The sequence below is a fragment of the Typopeltis vanoorti genome, chromosome 25 (assembly GCF_054136105.1).
Source record: "Typopeltis vanoorti isolate ZY-2024b chromosome 25, IOZ_Tvanoo_1.0, whole genome shotgun sequence".
Classification (NCBI taxonomy): domain Eukaryota; kingdom Metazoa; phylum Arthropoda; class Arachnida; order Uropygi; family Thelyphonidae; genus Typopeltis; species Typopeltis vanoorti.
The window spans coordinates 26,181,848-26,198,564 of record NC_143573.1 but is presented as its reverse complement, the minus strand read 5'-3'; the positions used below and the strand labels follow the sequence as shown (position 1 = coordinate 26,198,564).

The 16,717-nt window shown below is 35.4% G+C and overlaps 1 protein-coding gene across 1 annotated transcript in view; it reads left to right on the top strand.

Annotated features, from left to right (window-relative positions):
* Positions 1–16,717, top strand: part of Hydr1 (abhydrolase domain containing Hydr1) — a 186,748-nt gene that overhangs the window by 111,625 nt on the left and 58,406 nt on the right. The window contains exon 6 of the mRNA XM_090414569.1: positions 464–750. Within this exon, the coding sequence (XP_090270695.1) occupies positions 464–750 (287 nt within the window). The remainder of the gene's footprint in view (positions 1–463; positions 751–16,717) is intronic.

Sequence of the window (16,717 nt, the reverse complement as noted above, 5' to 3'; positions counted from 1 at the left end):
GGCTTGATTTTAAAAGCCATGTTTTCATTTCTTTGGATAAATAAATCATTGTTTAAGACTATTGTTTTTGTTGACCTTTACTTAACATTAACCTCTGTTTTGGGAATCAAGCCATTTACAAGCTCACACTAGGAATGAATTAACTCAGTCTGAAAGTACCTATATGTGTATATATATAATTTATGGATATTTAAATGTAATATTAATACATTTTCTCTCTCTCTGTTTAAAACTTAAGCAACCTTTTGTGTTATAATAGCTGAGACTACCCAGTGTTCTCTATATATTTTCATATTATATTCATTCACAGTGGAAACAACAGACACATCAGAATTCTTGAAATAGATCATTCTTATGTTATAGCAATATAGAACATCATTTATTTAAGAGAATTTTCGTGATTTTGCTTTTTTTGCTTTTTTTATGTAAATTATTTTATCTGTAATAAATCATTTATTCATAGACTCCCAGGACATATTGTGCTGCTAATACAGAAGATCTCAAAGAAGTTCTTAATCACATAAAATCTAAGCATCCCAGTAGTCCTGTATTTGCTACTGGTGTTTCTCTGGGAGGTATAATCTTGGGACATTATCTGGTTGAAAGTGGAACAGAATCTCTGGTTTCTGGAGCAATGTTGATTTCTGTAGCCTGGGACGTCCATGCAGGAGCTGCAAGTTTAGAAATGCCAGGACTGAACTTAATGTTAAACAAACATCTGACACAAAATCTCTGTGATACGGTAAAACCGTAAGTACTAATTCTTCTTTCTTCATTGATATATGAACAAAAGGAATCTTGGTTTGTTTGACTCTGTGGTATTAAGTGTTAGTAAATTTTGTATACCTATTTCATTTAAAATTATGGTGTGCTATATAACTTTTATCCTCTTGGTACAAAATCTATTATGGATTTTGAGAAGGAAAGCAGTGTGGGTGGGGGCATAAAAAAGGAAGTATGCACTTGCTTTTTTTTTGCTAGATAGTAGCTGTAGAATAATTAATCATCAGTGGTTTCTAACATTAAAAACCTTCCCAGTGTCTCCCCTCCTTATCATAACCAAAATTCTAGGATAAGGTGGGAATTTCTTTCCCCAGGACAGGAAAGAAAAAAAGCCTTGGATGAGATGGGCTTATGCAGGAATTGCAGGAGAATAATGATGCCAAGAATTGATGCAGTGTGAGTTGAGTTTGTCTCATGTTGCATGTGATATACTGAATTTTTTTTCTCTTGAATAGTGGTTTTGGTGCAATAGTAGGAAAGAAATGAAAGCTTTCATTCTGGCTACAATTATTACTGTTGTTTGGTCAGAGCAGGTATTTAGATCAGGAGTACAGAAAAGCATTCAGCCTATTCAAAAGAAAAATGGAAGTCATCTCATTCGGTACTATTATAATAACAATGGATATGAGACATAAACTGGCTGGGTGAAGGATGTTCAGCAGTTAACAGTAAGTTGAGTAGATTTCTGCCTGAGTTACCAAGAGGAGAGTAGTATATACGTGCAGATATTTGGAAAAAAAAACGGTCAAGTTACAAGGATGGTGATAATAATTTGGTATTCTGATAGTGGATGAACAATTTGCATTAGGTCATTGCTAATAGCAAATAACTCGGCCTCTCTTCCAGCCTGATCAGTAGATAGGGGAAACCAGTTTGATTTATGAGTTGTGGACATGTGAAGTCACAAGAAAGGTTACCTCACTGTCTTAGGATATCATATGGTGGTGGCAGAATATTTCTGCATGGAAACACCTATTTTTCCAAACAATCAATCCTTGAAATAAATAATTATAGTCTAAGTGGGTTTTTAGAATATGTAGAGTGATAAAGATAGCAGATTAAAATTTTTAAGAAGTTGTACATCAGACATACTTGTTAAAAAAAAATAAAATAAAAAATAGTTAACAGTTGAACACGTGTAAAAAGTATTATGTACTTTTGATGTTTTGTGATTCAGATATAGTTTGTGTAATTTCTGTTATGCAGACAGTAACTACAGACATAATGGATCATTACTTGCAGAATCTTGACTAGTTTGTTATACTCCTTCACGAGATTTACTGTAAATTTAGTAAATGTTCTTTTTTTTTTTTTTTTATTGTACTTCATTCAAGCTAATTGTAATGGAATCATTTAGTTTAACAATAAAAAAAGTTATTAAATCATATTCAATAAGTATTGTTAAATGTAAAGGTATAATGTCCATTATATACAAAATTCTGTTGAATGAGAATTCATTATCAAATTCTTGATATGTAACCTGAAGGGGTGCACACAGGATACTATGGTATTACTATAAAATTTAAATTTGCATTATTACTAGAGTGTTCTCAAAATTTTCTTCCAACTTAATCTGCTGTTAGTCAGAACTGTGATATTATCATGTCTTAGATTTTGGTCTTTTTATGTATTTTCTTGCTGTCATCCTGGGATTAAACACCTCTTTTGCTGACCTTTCCTCTCACATTTTGTTTATGGATCTGCACCACCTTTGATTAGCTCTGCTTACACATTCCTGAATACAAACAATGTCAAGTTCCTAATATCTGTTGCTGATAATGCAAAGTTGGGTAGAACAATAATAAATACACATGATGTCAGAATTTTAGGATGATTTGGGTAGTTTGGCGATTGGGCAAAGGAGAATGGATGTCATTTTAATGTGGCAAAGTGTAAGGTTATGCATTTTGTGGTGATAAGATTACCAGCTGTATAACATATTGATGGAAATATACTCCAGGAAATTGACGAAACCAGAGATTTGGAAGTGGTAGAGGATAGGGAGCTGAAGTTTAGGGGGCACATAGCAAAGGTGGCTAAAGCAGCTCATCAGATCACTTGATTACTGAAGAATACTTTGACAAGCAGGTTATCGTTCCTCTTTGTCGTGCCTTGATAAGACCCATCTTGACTACCTCGCAGATCTGGGCTGCAGTGTTTCTTGATGATGAGGAGGATCCAGAGGCGAGTGACCAAGATCGTAGCAGGTCTATGGAATGAGCCTTATGGGAACAGGTTGAAGATTTGTAGGTGACAGGATATTTCCCTCTATTATGAATTCATTTAAATTGCCAGAAGCCATCACTTTTGTTTTGCTAATGTTTAAATTAAGCCCAGTTTTGTTACTTCAGATCTTTCTTAGTTTCTGCTATGAGGGTTGTATCATCTGCATATCTTAAATTATTTATTTTCCTGCCACCAAACTTAATTCCAGTGGGATCTTTGTCTAAATCAGCCATTCTCATAACATATTCACTATAAATATTTCAAAGGTAGACGACAGTATACAACCCTGCCACACCCCTTTTTTTTCCACTCGAACATTGTCTGTTTCTCCAAAGAGTGTTTTTACTGAAGCTTCTTGGTTGTCACAGAGCTCTCTTATCAAGAGAAGTATATGTTCAGGTATTCCTTGGCTCATTTGGTTCATTTAGAAACATGTATAAGAGATGCTTTCCTGAAATGAGAATATGTGGTTTCAGTAGTCCTTCGACATGGAAAAAGCGTATGACACAGCCTGGAGATATGGCATATTATAAGACTCGTCTAATCTTAGTCCAAGATTAGACGAGTCTAATCTTGGACCAAGGGAGGTAACTCCCTGTTTTTATTAAGAACTTTCTATGCAGGTGTGTGTGTGTTCCAAGTCTGAGTGGGAAGCACTTTATCTCAGCCATATCAAGAAGAGGGTTCCTCATGGCTTTATCTTAAGTGTTACCCTCTTCACTATTTAAGTGAACTCAGTTACTGAACAGCTTCCTCCCACAGTAAGCAATTGCCTTTTTATTAATGATTTCACAATTTACTGTCACTTCTGCAATGTGCAGGCCATCGAAAGACAACTTCAAGAAGCAATCAACCATGTCTCATGCTGGGCTCTTTTTCATGGGTGCAGGTTATCTGCAGAGAAAAGCATCTATGTACTTCTGCTGGAAACACACATTACACCCCCAATCCTGATTTAAGAAGAGTACAAACTATTATCCATGTAATTCCAGAGGCCAAGTTTTTCTGACTCATCATTGATAGAAAGCTAACTTTCTTTACGCACACTTGTCATCTTTGGGATGAGCACAAAAAACATTGAACATCCTCTGCACTCTATCCTCTAATTAATGGGATATTGATCGATGTTCCTTGCTTTGCATTTATCAAACACTTGTATGTTCAAAGTTTCATTATGGGTCCCTGGTTCACAGTTCTGCAAGGGAAAGCATGCTCTGGTGGTTGGACGCGATCCATCACCAGGGTATCCGATTATTTGCCACTGCTTTTCACTCATCACCTGGTCAAAGTTTTATGTTAATAAATCCCCTTTATCACTTAGATGGAAAGATTTGTCTCTCAGTTATGCCTTAAAAATAAAGTCCCTTCCAGATCATCCTGCATGAACTAGTCTCTTTTCTTTATGTTAGGAGATCCTCTATCACACACATATCAGACTGCCCCTCTCGTTTTGGTATGTGTGCATTAAAGAGGTTATGGATGTTATTGGCATGAGTGTTGACAACAATACCTGCACCAAACAAAACAGCATTCTTCCATGGAATGGTCCCAGGTTTACATTGCTGCAAGGGAGAGCATGGTGGTTGGACCTGATCCATCATCAGAATATCCGCTTTCACCACATCCCATGACTTCTCACTTTGTCAACTACAAAAGTCTCATACACCCTCATCTGTCTACCTTCAATTGTTCAATACACACACAGAGCAATCCACTCTGATTTCTTCCCTGTGTGTTGAGACTTAAGCGCTGGGAGCACATCATGTTGGAGGTTTAATGAAATAACTACAGCCCTAGAAAAAGATTGAAAACTAATTTTAATGTTTTAGTTTCAGTTTGTTTTCAATTTGTTTCAGTTACTGAAACATCATCAGGGATTACAAATAACTCTTGTAACACTCAAATACAACACAATACTAAGTGAAACACATGGACGACTCTAAAGTCCTATCTAGGTGGCGCACCCTCTATGGCATTTGTAGGTGGCCGAGGATGTAAAGTGAGGACTTCTGATAATTAACAATAATAAGCTAACACCTTTTTATTCCCCTAGGGAGTAGGCAAGGCCTTTTAAACCCTATCTGGCTTTTGGAGACTGAGTGGGCAGTTCAATCCCCACCAGTAGCCAATCAGAGATAGCTGGCCCATGTCTATCATTAATTATAGGCAGTCACTGACAAAGAGACTAGCAAACAAGTGCTGCCATCTCTTGGTACCTAACGCTAACAGGATATGTTACTGTGGGTTCTACGGTTGATTTTCTGAGTTTACAGGATGAAAAACCCAAGTTTCTGGGATAAAAAACCTGCTTTCCCGTGCCAGAGATTGACTAACTCGGGTACCAATTGAAGAAAGGCTTAGAAAAAGTTCCTCCATTCGGTGACTAGACTCAAACTCTAAGTCTATCTTCGTGCGGCTTAATGTAGAGGATGCAAGTACTGCTTCCACTGAGCTACACAGGCCTGCTGATAATGATCCCAAAGTTTGGGAAATTTTATGCATCCGTATTTATTTAAATTTAGTTGATTTCTGAGAGTACTGCTGCAGATTCTAAATACAGTCTTTCTTTTTGAATTTACTATGATGTTTTTTCTCCAAGAGATCCTGTGGGTCGTATCCAAAACATAGTCTGCAAGGCCAGATTGACCATAGTCATGATTATGCATGTTGTATCCAAAACATGCATACCATGTTTTGGATGCAACTCACCATGGTCCATCACAGTATATTCAAAAAAGAAAGACTGTTTTTAGAATCTGTGGTGGCACTCAGAAATCAACCGAATTTAAATAAATATGGTTGCATAAAACTTCCCAAAATTTGGGAAACATTAATTATCAGAGGTCCCGCTTTATATCCTAGGCCGCCTACAAATGCCCATAGAGGATGCACCACATAGATAGGACTTTAGTGATCCACGTGTTTCACTTAGTATTGTGTCGTACTTGAATGTGTGTTGCAAGAGTTATTTGTAATCTCTGAGGATGTCTCAGTGACTTAGACAAAATATTGGAAGCATTAAAATTAATTTTTAATCTTTTCCTAGTGCTGTAGATATTCCATTAAACCTCCAACGTGATTTCTTCCCCATCTTTACTGATGGTTCAAGATCAGAGATCTCTGTTGGCTGTGCTATTGTGTTTCCTATCATTACAATCTGCAGCCGGATCCCACTCTGTTGCAGTAACCATACAGCAAAGTTGCATGCCATTCAGCTCACACTGGTGCATATCAAAGAAAACTCCTACCAAAAGTGTATAATTTATTCAGACTGAGTTATTTACAGGCTATCTCCTCTCTGGTGTATAATCCACATCCATAATCACTGTAAGGACAGAAGAGAGGAAGTTGTTCTTGATAGCAACCATCCATTTAGATGAACACAAATCATATATCTGCAATCACGACTATGGTCAATCTGGCCTTGTAGACTATGTTTTGGATACAACCCACAGGATCTCTTGGAGAAAAAACATCATAGTAAATTCAAAAAGAAAGACTGTATTTAGAATCTCACACATTCTTATTTACTGAGGACTGTGGGAAATGCAGCACCTGTCTTACTATTAATCATATTGTGGTGGATTGTCAGTGCTTTATATGAGACAATGACACTTTTATTGGGCCAAGCCTTTATACACTCACCCAGATGTTATCAGATTCTGACAGATTGCATGACTTTTAGATTTTTACAAAACATCACTCAATCATGCTAACCGCTTATCGCACATGCCGAATTCACATTAAGCGAGGTTTTCCCTGTACTGAAGCCACAGATAGTAATTTAGCTTATGCTGATTTACATGATGATAGTATTTATTTATTTTATTTTATTGTCATTTCTTTAATAAAATTACTTCAAAATGCACCTATGATCTTAAACTAGCTCTGCAAACAATAGCAGTGTACAAGATGTCTACTATGCAGGAAAAGTGCAGTGATTTTTCAAAATACATGTGTATTCAATAACTGAAACACATCACCTTCTGAATTATTCAGATAAAAAAATATATTTATTCAAAGACATTTGATTATGGATTTGTTGATATGTAGATACTAAACTTTGTACATGGATGGCAGAATCAGATTGGCAGGAAATAATAGTGGTGAAGACGAGGGAAATTAATGTGTGTAGTTGGGGGAGTAAAAAAAAAAATTGAATGGAAGAGATCAAAAGATAGTGGTGAATATTTGATTAAGACAGCAAGAACTCATTATAAAGCAGGAGTCGGTATGTGTTATATTATCAATAATTTATCTCCATGTAACTATTTATTCATTTATCAAGGTGTTTATCAACACCTGGTGTACTGCTGTAACCTGTGTCCTTGTGCCATAAAAACCCTAAATCAATCAATCAGTTTGAGGGGCATCCTTTATGGATGCTATTGGCTAGCCTTATATGTGGGGTGGAATTCCTAAGAATTAAAATTTTCCAAATATTGGGAAGTTTAATGCAACCATATTTATTAAGATTAGGCCAGTTTTCTAAGTTTGCTGCAATGGAGCAATGGTTTTCTTCCATCTGATTCTGTGTAAGGTATCGAAGGCATAGTCCACTAGACCTGATCAACCTTAGTTGTGGTGGCATATATATTTTTTGTGTTCTTCTCGGAGGATGTTAGCAGATCTCCCAATCTGACCATGTGATAATTTGCAAGAATAAGGAACCTTGTAAACACCTGGAGTAGAGAGGGAAGGAAGTAGATCCTTAGGAATGTGAGGAGGAAAGACAGCTTCAAATGAGATTTGAAAGCAGTGCAGAGATTATATTTGTTTAAAATTCTGGCTATATTTTCTGAAGTGCCCCAGATATAGAGAATAGTAATGACATTACTGTAGATTTTATTGGTATTGTAACCATTGGACAGGAAGATTTGCTGAATGAAGGCAAGTTCCATTTTAAGGGAAGCTTGGGTGGAACATAGGTTGACAAGGGCTTTGATGACCACATATTGTTGAGAAGGGGAATGGTGGAAAAATGTATGTATGTAAAAACTTGTTTAGATGCTATTTTAAATTGATAAATTTCCAATATATGGTATTGTGGTGGAGTCTCTGAATTTGGATATTCTGGTTATTAGGAGCAGAAGTGTTCAAAAATAAAATCCTATGAACTGTTTTCTTTGAATAGCCATCAAGAACAAAGAAGTTAGTCTGGAGTTCTCTGTGTGTGAGAGAGAGAGAGAGAGAGAGGAGTAGCCAAAATACAAAATTAACATAATTCGGTTATATATAAGACTGTTCAAGCCAAATTTCACACATGGATGTCAAGTACTGTCTTAAAAATAAAACTGATTACAAACAATGAATGGGCTGTTCTGCAAAATTTATGGATAGACAAAATAATGGCAGAATCACATCAAGAATGAAGATATTAAAAAGGAACTTCACATCATAAATCACATGCAAGAAGAACTAATCTGTGGTATCATGATCACTTAAACAGAATAGGAGATGGGGGAAATAAGGGGGAGCATTGCCTCTAATATTTTGTCGAATGTTATAAGGACATCAGAAACGATTTTGTTAAGGAACAATAAAATACAATACAAAGTGATGTTACATACATGTCTTTACTACTTGAGTCTCAATCATGACTGCATGAGAAAGAGAATATACTATTAGAATTCAAAGGAAACCATGAACACTTATGAATATAATTGACTCCTAACACACTCATAGGTACTACAAGAATAGTTTACTATAGTAAATTTTGTTTAGAACAGCAGTATACCTCATGGAGCATCAGCTAAACCACTCTCCACTGGACAGCATCAAGGATTTTTAGGGATATTTTAGGTGCACCATCCAACCATGTGAACAGTATTCTAAGGCTGGACAGATTTGGGATTTGTACAGAATTAGTAGCTAGATGAATGAAAAGTAGCATCTCTGGTTTTTTAAAAAAAAAAATAAATAAAAATAAATCTAGATTGTTTTTAAATGCTGAAGAAGCTTGATGCATTTATGTCAGTAGAGGTGGGAAGTAAATGCCAGAAGAAGATGGGATAATGGTAGGTGAGATCTGTTTTGCAAGGTGCAAAAGACAGGACTGCTTAATGATATTGAAGATGAGGTTATTCTCACTCCTATTTCTTTTATCATCAGCATAGCTGTGGTTAGGATTAGGGATGATTAAGCTCAAAAAGGGGGGACCATCCACCATGACATGGTGAATGACCAGGGAGAAAGCTTACTTTGCAATGACAGTAGGCAGCAAGCAGATCAAAGCATGGCAATTTACTGAACAGGCCTAGGTGCCAGATGTGATCACTACTATGAAAATGTTTAGAGCAATGGCACATGTCTGGACAGTGATGGGTGATGTGGACTAAGTGGTCAACCATGGATCTAGTGGCAGAGTCCACACTAGCAGTCATTATTTAAATGGGCCTCTAGGTAGCTTAGAAGTTGACTATTGATGATTTCTCTATTTTGGAGAGGATTGAATTGACAGTGATTACTTGGTAATTGAATGACATACTTTTATCTCCATGTTTTGAAATAGGTTGGATATATGCTTCAGTTTAGCATGTGTGGAAACACATGCTAGATTGAGTATAAAAGAACATATAGACAATATAGGAAATGTAGTACAATCTTTACTGTTGGCAATATGCTGAGGATTTGAAGACTTTTTATGTCTAAGTTATGTACTGTTCTTCTGATGTATTTTTGTTGAAAACCACAGGAGACATATGGTGCACTCTTTCTGATATGGTAAAAAGCGATTTGCTGGATTATTTATGCAGGAGATGGAGGAGAAGAGCAGTGCCACAAGGCAGCTTTATCATTAGGTGCAGTAACTGAGGTGCCATCTGGATAAGAGAGAGAATTGTAAGTGGACATAGATTGCATCTGATGGCCTTTGTAAGGGAATAGAATGCGACTCTCATTTCATCAATAGATGAGTTTTCTGCAATTAACATTGATCAAGTCCAATTTCAGTTTGCTGATGGTAGTTTGCATTTATTGCATGATTGTAGGCTGAGTATGATACTGGGCTTGTTATTACAATCCACTTGTGGGTTTTTCAGTTGCTACTTTAGTACATCTTTTGATCTTTTGTTACACCTATATCTTAGAAAGCGTGCAGGAATTTTGGACTCATGCTGGTGTGGATGATTTCTGTTATTCACTCAGAGCAGGTGTTTGGATCAAAAAAGTGGAAGTATTAGTCTTACCATGAAGAGGAAGAGTAGAAGTTTGAGATAACTGTCCCTTAGCACAATTACCTCCCAAACTTCTACTCTTCCTCTGGGAGTGACTGAAGGGAGGGAGGAAATTCCGTGAGAGAGGAAACGTGCACAAGATTGTGATCTGAGTTACTGAGAGTGCCTTCTACTCTTCAGCTAGGAGAACTGGTATTTGAATGTATTGGAAGAGTGTTATCAGGTGGTCAGGTTGGTAAGTGTGTGATTTGTCTTAGTTCACAGCCTATTTCAAATATTTCAGTATCTCATCCAGGAAAGCCATTTAGAGTTGGACATTGTCACCTAGGATCGTAGACAGCCAAACTTTAGGAACAAGAATTCGAATTCTTTTTGCAGTAGTGTTTGGAATTTGGAGAGCAGTGAATATAGCAGATGAATATAACTGAATGGGGAAAAGGAAGCCTTAAGAAGTCAAAAAGCAGATCCTAAATTTGGCAATTTCTGGCAAGCAATGTCTGATCTCACAAAGGCAGAGACCACCCTTGGGATGAAAGGAATCATGCACTGTGTAATTTAGACATTGAAGGTGTGCTGTGATGGTTATTATTATTAAGAGAGACCTCCAGAGAGTCAGTGACTCATCAAGGGAGGCCACATATTACATGCACCAGCTATCATACTTGTTCTTAAATTTCTTCACACTGCTTGTACACACATCCAATATAATCCATTTTAATCGTGCACTGCTCCAAGAGAAAAATCTAGATCCTACCCCCTTCTTAGCAGCATTTGTTCTCAGCTTCCAAGGATCCCCTCTTGTCCTTTCTTCACCTTCCATAAAATGAAAAATTCCACAAACTGCAATCCTGTATGACCAATTCAGAAGTAGCTTTTTTCCTTTCTTTTAAGTTTTCCTTTCTTTCTTATTAGCCAAATGTTTTTAAAAAATGACTACAATAAAAAAACAGTTCATAAGATTCTCCACAAAAATACCATTAAAAGCAAAAAAATTACAAGAATGCCATAGCCATACAGCTCATCCATTAGGGGCATATCAGAAAAAATAGAACACTGCACAAATGCAATATTAAGGCAACCTTCAAACCTCCTGAAAAATTAAGAAATTTGCTCTGCTCGCCCAATGATATTCTTCCATTCCTTGCCCACCCAGGAGTTTACAAAATTTTGTGCACCTGCAACCTGCCTTACATAGGGGAAACAGGTTGTGCTATCCCAGTAAGAAAAGATTAACATAAATGCCACATTAAATTCCTCCACTGTGGTAAAACATACCTGTCAGACCACGCACTTCAAACATGTCACAGAATTGACTGGAAAGGCACCAAGTCTCTACACCACACCAAAACCTGGTTTGAAAGAAAGTTCAGAAAGCCTGTGAAATGCTGAAACATCATCCAAATCTAAACAAGAATGATGGATTAATAATTCCAAGAATATGGACAACCCATGTAACATCCAGAACAACCCCAAACAGAAGAAAACCTTAATATGAGAGGGCTTAAGAAATTGTTTAATGTAGTTCCACTATAAAACTTTTTTTTAATATCTTATATTATTATACTGATATGTATGAAAAATGTATTTTATTTTGTGAATTAATTTTTAATTTTGTATGTATTTTTAGTATTTTTTTCCCACCAGAGGTCAGGCTAGGGTAAATGATTAACAAAGCATTTAGATTCATCTTACTTTTGTGTAGTGTGATGTAGCTTGTGTTTCCTGTACATATGTATGTTTTCCTGATGATGACCTCAATACAGAGGTCGAAACATCGAATATTATTTTTTTTTATTATAAGTAAAGTAATTATCCAACACATGTGTTGTCTCTCCATAAATTCTTCACTATGAATGCTTTCAGAAGTTTGTCAGGCTCAATCATAATCACCCCTCTTTCTCCTGTTTGCTAGTGTCTGCAGTCTGCGAATTCTCAGTCTGTGTTCATAATCAGTATTCCACAATCCTGATATCATTTTTATTTTGGTTATACTTGCAATTTGAATTTCAAGAATATGTCAGTACTCAATGTCTATGATGGTGTTCGTCATTTATGTTGGTATTTATGCCACAGATGTTTATAAAATAGATGTAAAAGTGTTTCTTTTGGATTCATGTTTTTATATTTTGTTTGATTTGTGATTTTTGTTGAAATTAGTTTCTGAGAGAGATTTATTTTAATTTCTGTGACACTCATTGTTGTTCATTCCATTGTGATTAGGTAATGGATGATAGAGAAGGGACATGCAGTGAGAAGAGATACTTTTGGACATGACATGCATACAGAGAATGACCAGTCTGTCTGCCAGAATGGGCTAAGTATTAAGCATGGGTGAAGGGAAAAATCTCGCTCTGTGCTGTTCTTGTTCTTTTTTTTTTTTTTTTTGGCATATTAGTTTCAGACAATCCTGGGGTCTGCCATGCGAACAATTTTCTTCCAGTTATTTCTGTCTTGGGCATCCCTCCTTTCCAATCCAACTGCTTCAATATACTTTTTGATGTTTTCCTACCATCTTTTCCTTGGTCTTCCTTTTCTTCTCTTACCCTTCATTTCCATTGCTGTGACTCTGAATTGGGTGGTCTATCAGTCTTCTCCATACATGACTGGCACACCTCAGTCTACTTTCTTTCACTTTGTCACTGAATTTTCTAACTTCAATCTCCTTCCTTATGTTCATTCCTCCAATGCTCTTTCCTTGATGTTCCATTTATCTATCTTAGCATCCTCATCTCTGTTCTTTCTAATTGTTCCTCCTGAGTTCTCTTTGTTGCCCATATCTCTGCTCTGTACAACAAGGCTGGTCTAATGGCTGATTTATATATGTTTGTTTTTACCTTTTTTTTTGGTACAATTTTGTTGCATATCACTCGTGACATCTCCTTCCATTTTGTCCAACCTGCCCTAATTCTTTCTCTGACTGCCAAGTTGCATGTACCCTCTCTCTATGGTTGATCCACTTCTGGTCAACCTCTTTCGAGATACCACTTTCTCTATCCTTCATACTAATTTCTTCATGTCCTTCCCTCTCACTAAACATTACTGAAGTTTTCTTAGTATTTATTTTTAGACCTGCATCCTCGCCATTCTATGAAATTCTTTTGGGCCCTCTTCTATGGTTTCAACTGCGATAACCAAGTCATCTGCAAATAACATATTCCATGGTGTATTTTTGGCTACTCCATCACTGAGTGATCTAAAAATTTCATTTTATGCAATAAAATTTATCTACCATTTTAAGAATTACAAGTATCAATGCTATAGTGGGATATCAATTAATAGCCTGTTGTTACACCCTAATATCTTAAGAATGTAAAATTCTCAGTTATCATGGTGTAACATGAAGAGCAAATAAAAAAAAAAATAATAAAAAAAAACCTGCATTAAAGCTAATTTAAATTAATTATTTAAAAGAAAAAGGAAATATTCTTGCATCCAATAAAATATATATAAAATAAAGGTGTTTGGTTGAACTAACTAACAAAAGGAAAAAATATATTAATGTTGTAATATGATATAAAAGAGAAAATTTATCTAAGTAAGACAGAAAAGGATTAGTCATAAGAAATGGTATGTGAGAGGCTAGAGATTAAAATATTAAATGAATTCATAGAAAAATTTTGGAAAGGGGATTAAATTAGAGGCTAGCGGAAGAAAAACAACAGACTATCGCTCAGGGCCGATTCCCGGATTGAGACATCGTTTGTCTCGCCGACCAAAGGACGTTTGGCAGAGAAAAAAAAACGCCACCCTAATTGGTCGGTGAAGTAAAAACAAGTAGGGAGTGGAGAAAAGAAGTTAAAGAGGGTGCCGTTAGGAGAGCAAGTATAAAAGGGTTGGAAAACCCCCCATAGGGCTTTTTGGTTTTTGTTTTGGTTCTGTTCCCGAGGAGTTCTCTATGAGCTCCGTGGCATAGGTTTCACTCGGTTTTCCTGAGTGGAGATTGGGGTTATATCTCCGTCGTCACAACATGGAGTCACAAAAGTGAGTGGGATTTCGATTCCGGATTTCCTATGTAAGAAGCGAAGAATGCCATAGAGTCAAAGAAAAGGAAACATATTCTTTGTGTTTCAACTTCAGTAACAACCACGAGAAAAGGAAAGCTGTAAAGATATCGATATCCACGTCACGAGTTGTACAGCCGTTATATAGATGATTCAAAGCGTGTCCCAAGTTACGAGAGCTTAAGACCACATAAGCAAAGTTCAATTCCAAAAGGAACGTAGGCGAAACAGATTATCGGAGAGGTTATACCAAGCTAGTTCAATCAGAAAAAGGTAAAGGCCCATATGAAAAACTCAAGAAAGAAAGGTACTGTAAGATATATCTAATGTTAACTAAAATTTGTCTGTAATAGGTATCATTATTCTAATACGGAACTGTTGAAGTGACCAAGGAAAATTTATACTAGGACTTTAGTATCTGACAGAATATATTAAAAGTAAGCTGGCTAGTGTTAATGTTATGTGAATAATTAAGTATCCTGAAAATTTTGCATGTCTATTGTAATGTATAGGAAAGTTAAAAATGTCATAGTTATATGTTAGTGCAGTAAATGGTTTAGTTAATCTACTTAAGTTTGAATAGTTAAATAGTGTGAATTAATCTTATTTGTCCATGTCACATGAAGTTATGTGTTGAATTGTTATGGCAGCATGATCGTAATACCCATTATAGGATCATAGCCTAATTACTTGTAATAAGTTAATTTTAGTTTGTAAGTATTTAGTTTAGCATTGAATTGAGTAATAACAAAAATTGAATTGTACCATGTTAAAGTTTTTAATAAACCTTTGTTCAATGATAAGAAAAGTTGTCTGAAATTGCTGTCCAATGCACCACTTGAAAAATACGGACCTAATCACGCGGGAAATTAATGTGTAAAGAAACGAGATAAAGTGTCACGACTGCAACATTGTTTCACTTTCAGACATATTTGAGTTCTTTCTCCTTGTTTTTGTATAATATCTCAAACTAAATATCCCAAAAGGCTAAGAATTTGTTGTTTTAAGGATACTTGCGACATAAGACTGAATGATATAATCACGTAATCACAATCAAGATCAAGATCAATCATAATCAAGATTACTCATTAATTTTTTTTTTTTTTTTTTTTTTTTTTTTTTTTTTTTTTTTTTTAATAGCAAATTCAATCATGTTTCTACTTCAAAATATTTCGTTTCATACTTAGTGATATAACATCACGCGGCATGTTCTAATTTCAACGATCTATTGTTAGTATTCTAGCTTGTATATTTTTTAAACTGTTCTTGTAATACCACCGACGATGGTCTGCTATTTCCAGACCGAAATATTTGGTTAAATAAATATCTTTCTTGTGATTACGTGATTATATCATTCATCCCAAAAGGCGCAGTATAAATACAAATATTAGAGGTACTAAGGGGAGAAATAATTAAAGTATTAGTAAAATTTTTGGTGATATCTTGTGCGTAGATAATACAAGAACATAGATAAGAAGGAATTACTAGATAGAATAAAAATCATAAATTGGGACACAACACTATAGGTTGGAGAGCAGAGACACTCTGCTCAGGCAGATAATCATTCATATATGATGTTCCAGTTTACAATAATATAAAAGCTATACAGTCATACCTTGATTAACGAAGAGGATGCGTTCCATGAAATTACTTTGTTAAGCGAAATTTTGTTCTCAGAAGTAAAAATACTATGGCCATAATAGGGATACATTCGTACGTAAAGAAAATGACTTTTTTTTAAAAAAGAAAGGCTTTATTAAATGAAAGGTCAATATTACATACTCAACAAAGATAAGATCATGACATTTTAAGATACGAATCTAAAGTTGATTGTTTATGTTTTTTTTTCTCTTTCATTTAACAATTGCCTATACGGATTTATTGCATTTAACACTGATCGCTTAACAATAATACTTCTTCCTAAATCAGGATCATTTTCACTGAAAAAATGTAAAACGTTTTCAATATCATTCAAGCACCTTTTTAAATCTTTGGTTGCTAACACTTTTTCGGTAGGAACTCTTTAATTTCGTCTTCATTTTCTTTGGCTTCATTGCTAACAAGTTTTTCTAAATCTTCCACTGAAAAACCATCATCTTCTGCATTTAATAAATTTCTTACATCCTCTTCATTGACATTTTCGAAACCTATTGATTGAGCCATCTGGATAACTTCATTTCTGATCTCTTGAATGTTATGTTCTTCTTCTAGATATAATTTGCGCCAAACTCCATTTAAGTATTTCTGAGTAACTTCTTTCCAAGAGCTATTAATGCTTTCAATTGCGTCTTTAATGGTGTAGTTTTCTAAAAAGTTTTAATTCACATTTGCTCTTTATCTTCTAATTCAGGGGTCAGCAAACTACTGCTCTTTGGGTACGTACGTGTGGCTCTGAAGTAAAATTGAAAATGAAAATAAAATTATCATGGTTTCGTTTATAAAATTTTGAAAGGATTTTATTCACATAATGGTGATTTCATTTGTTTTATAGGTCTCGCAAAACCTTGTGGCACTAAGATGCGTGATGTCAGG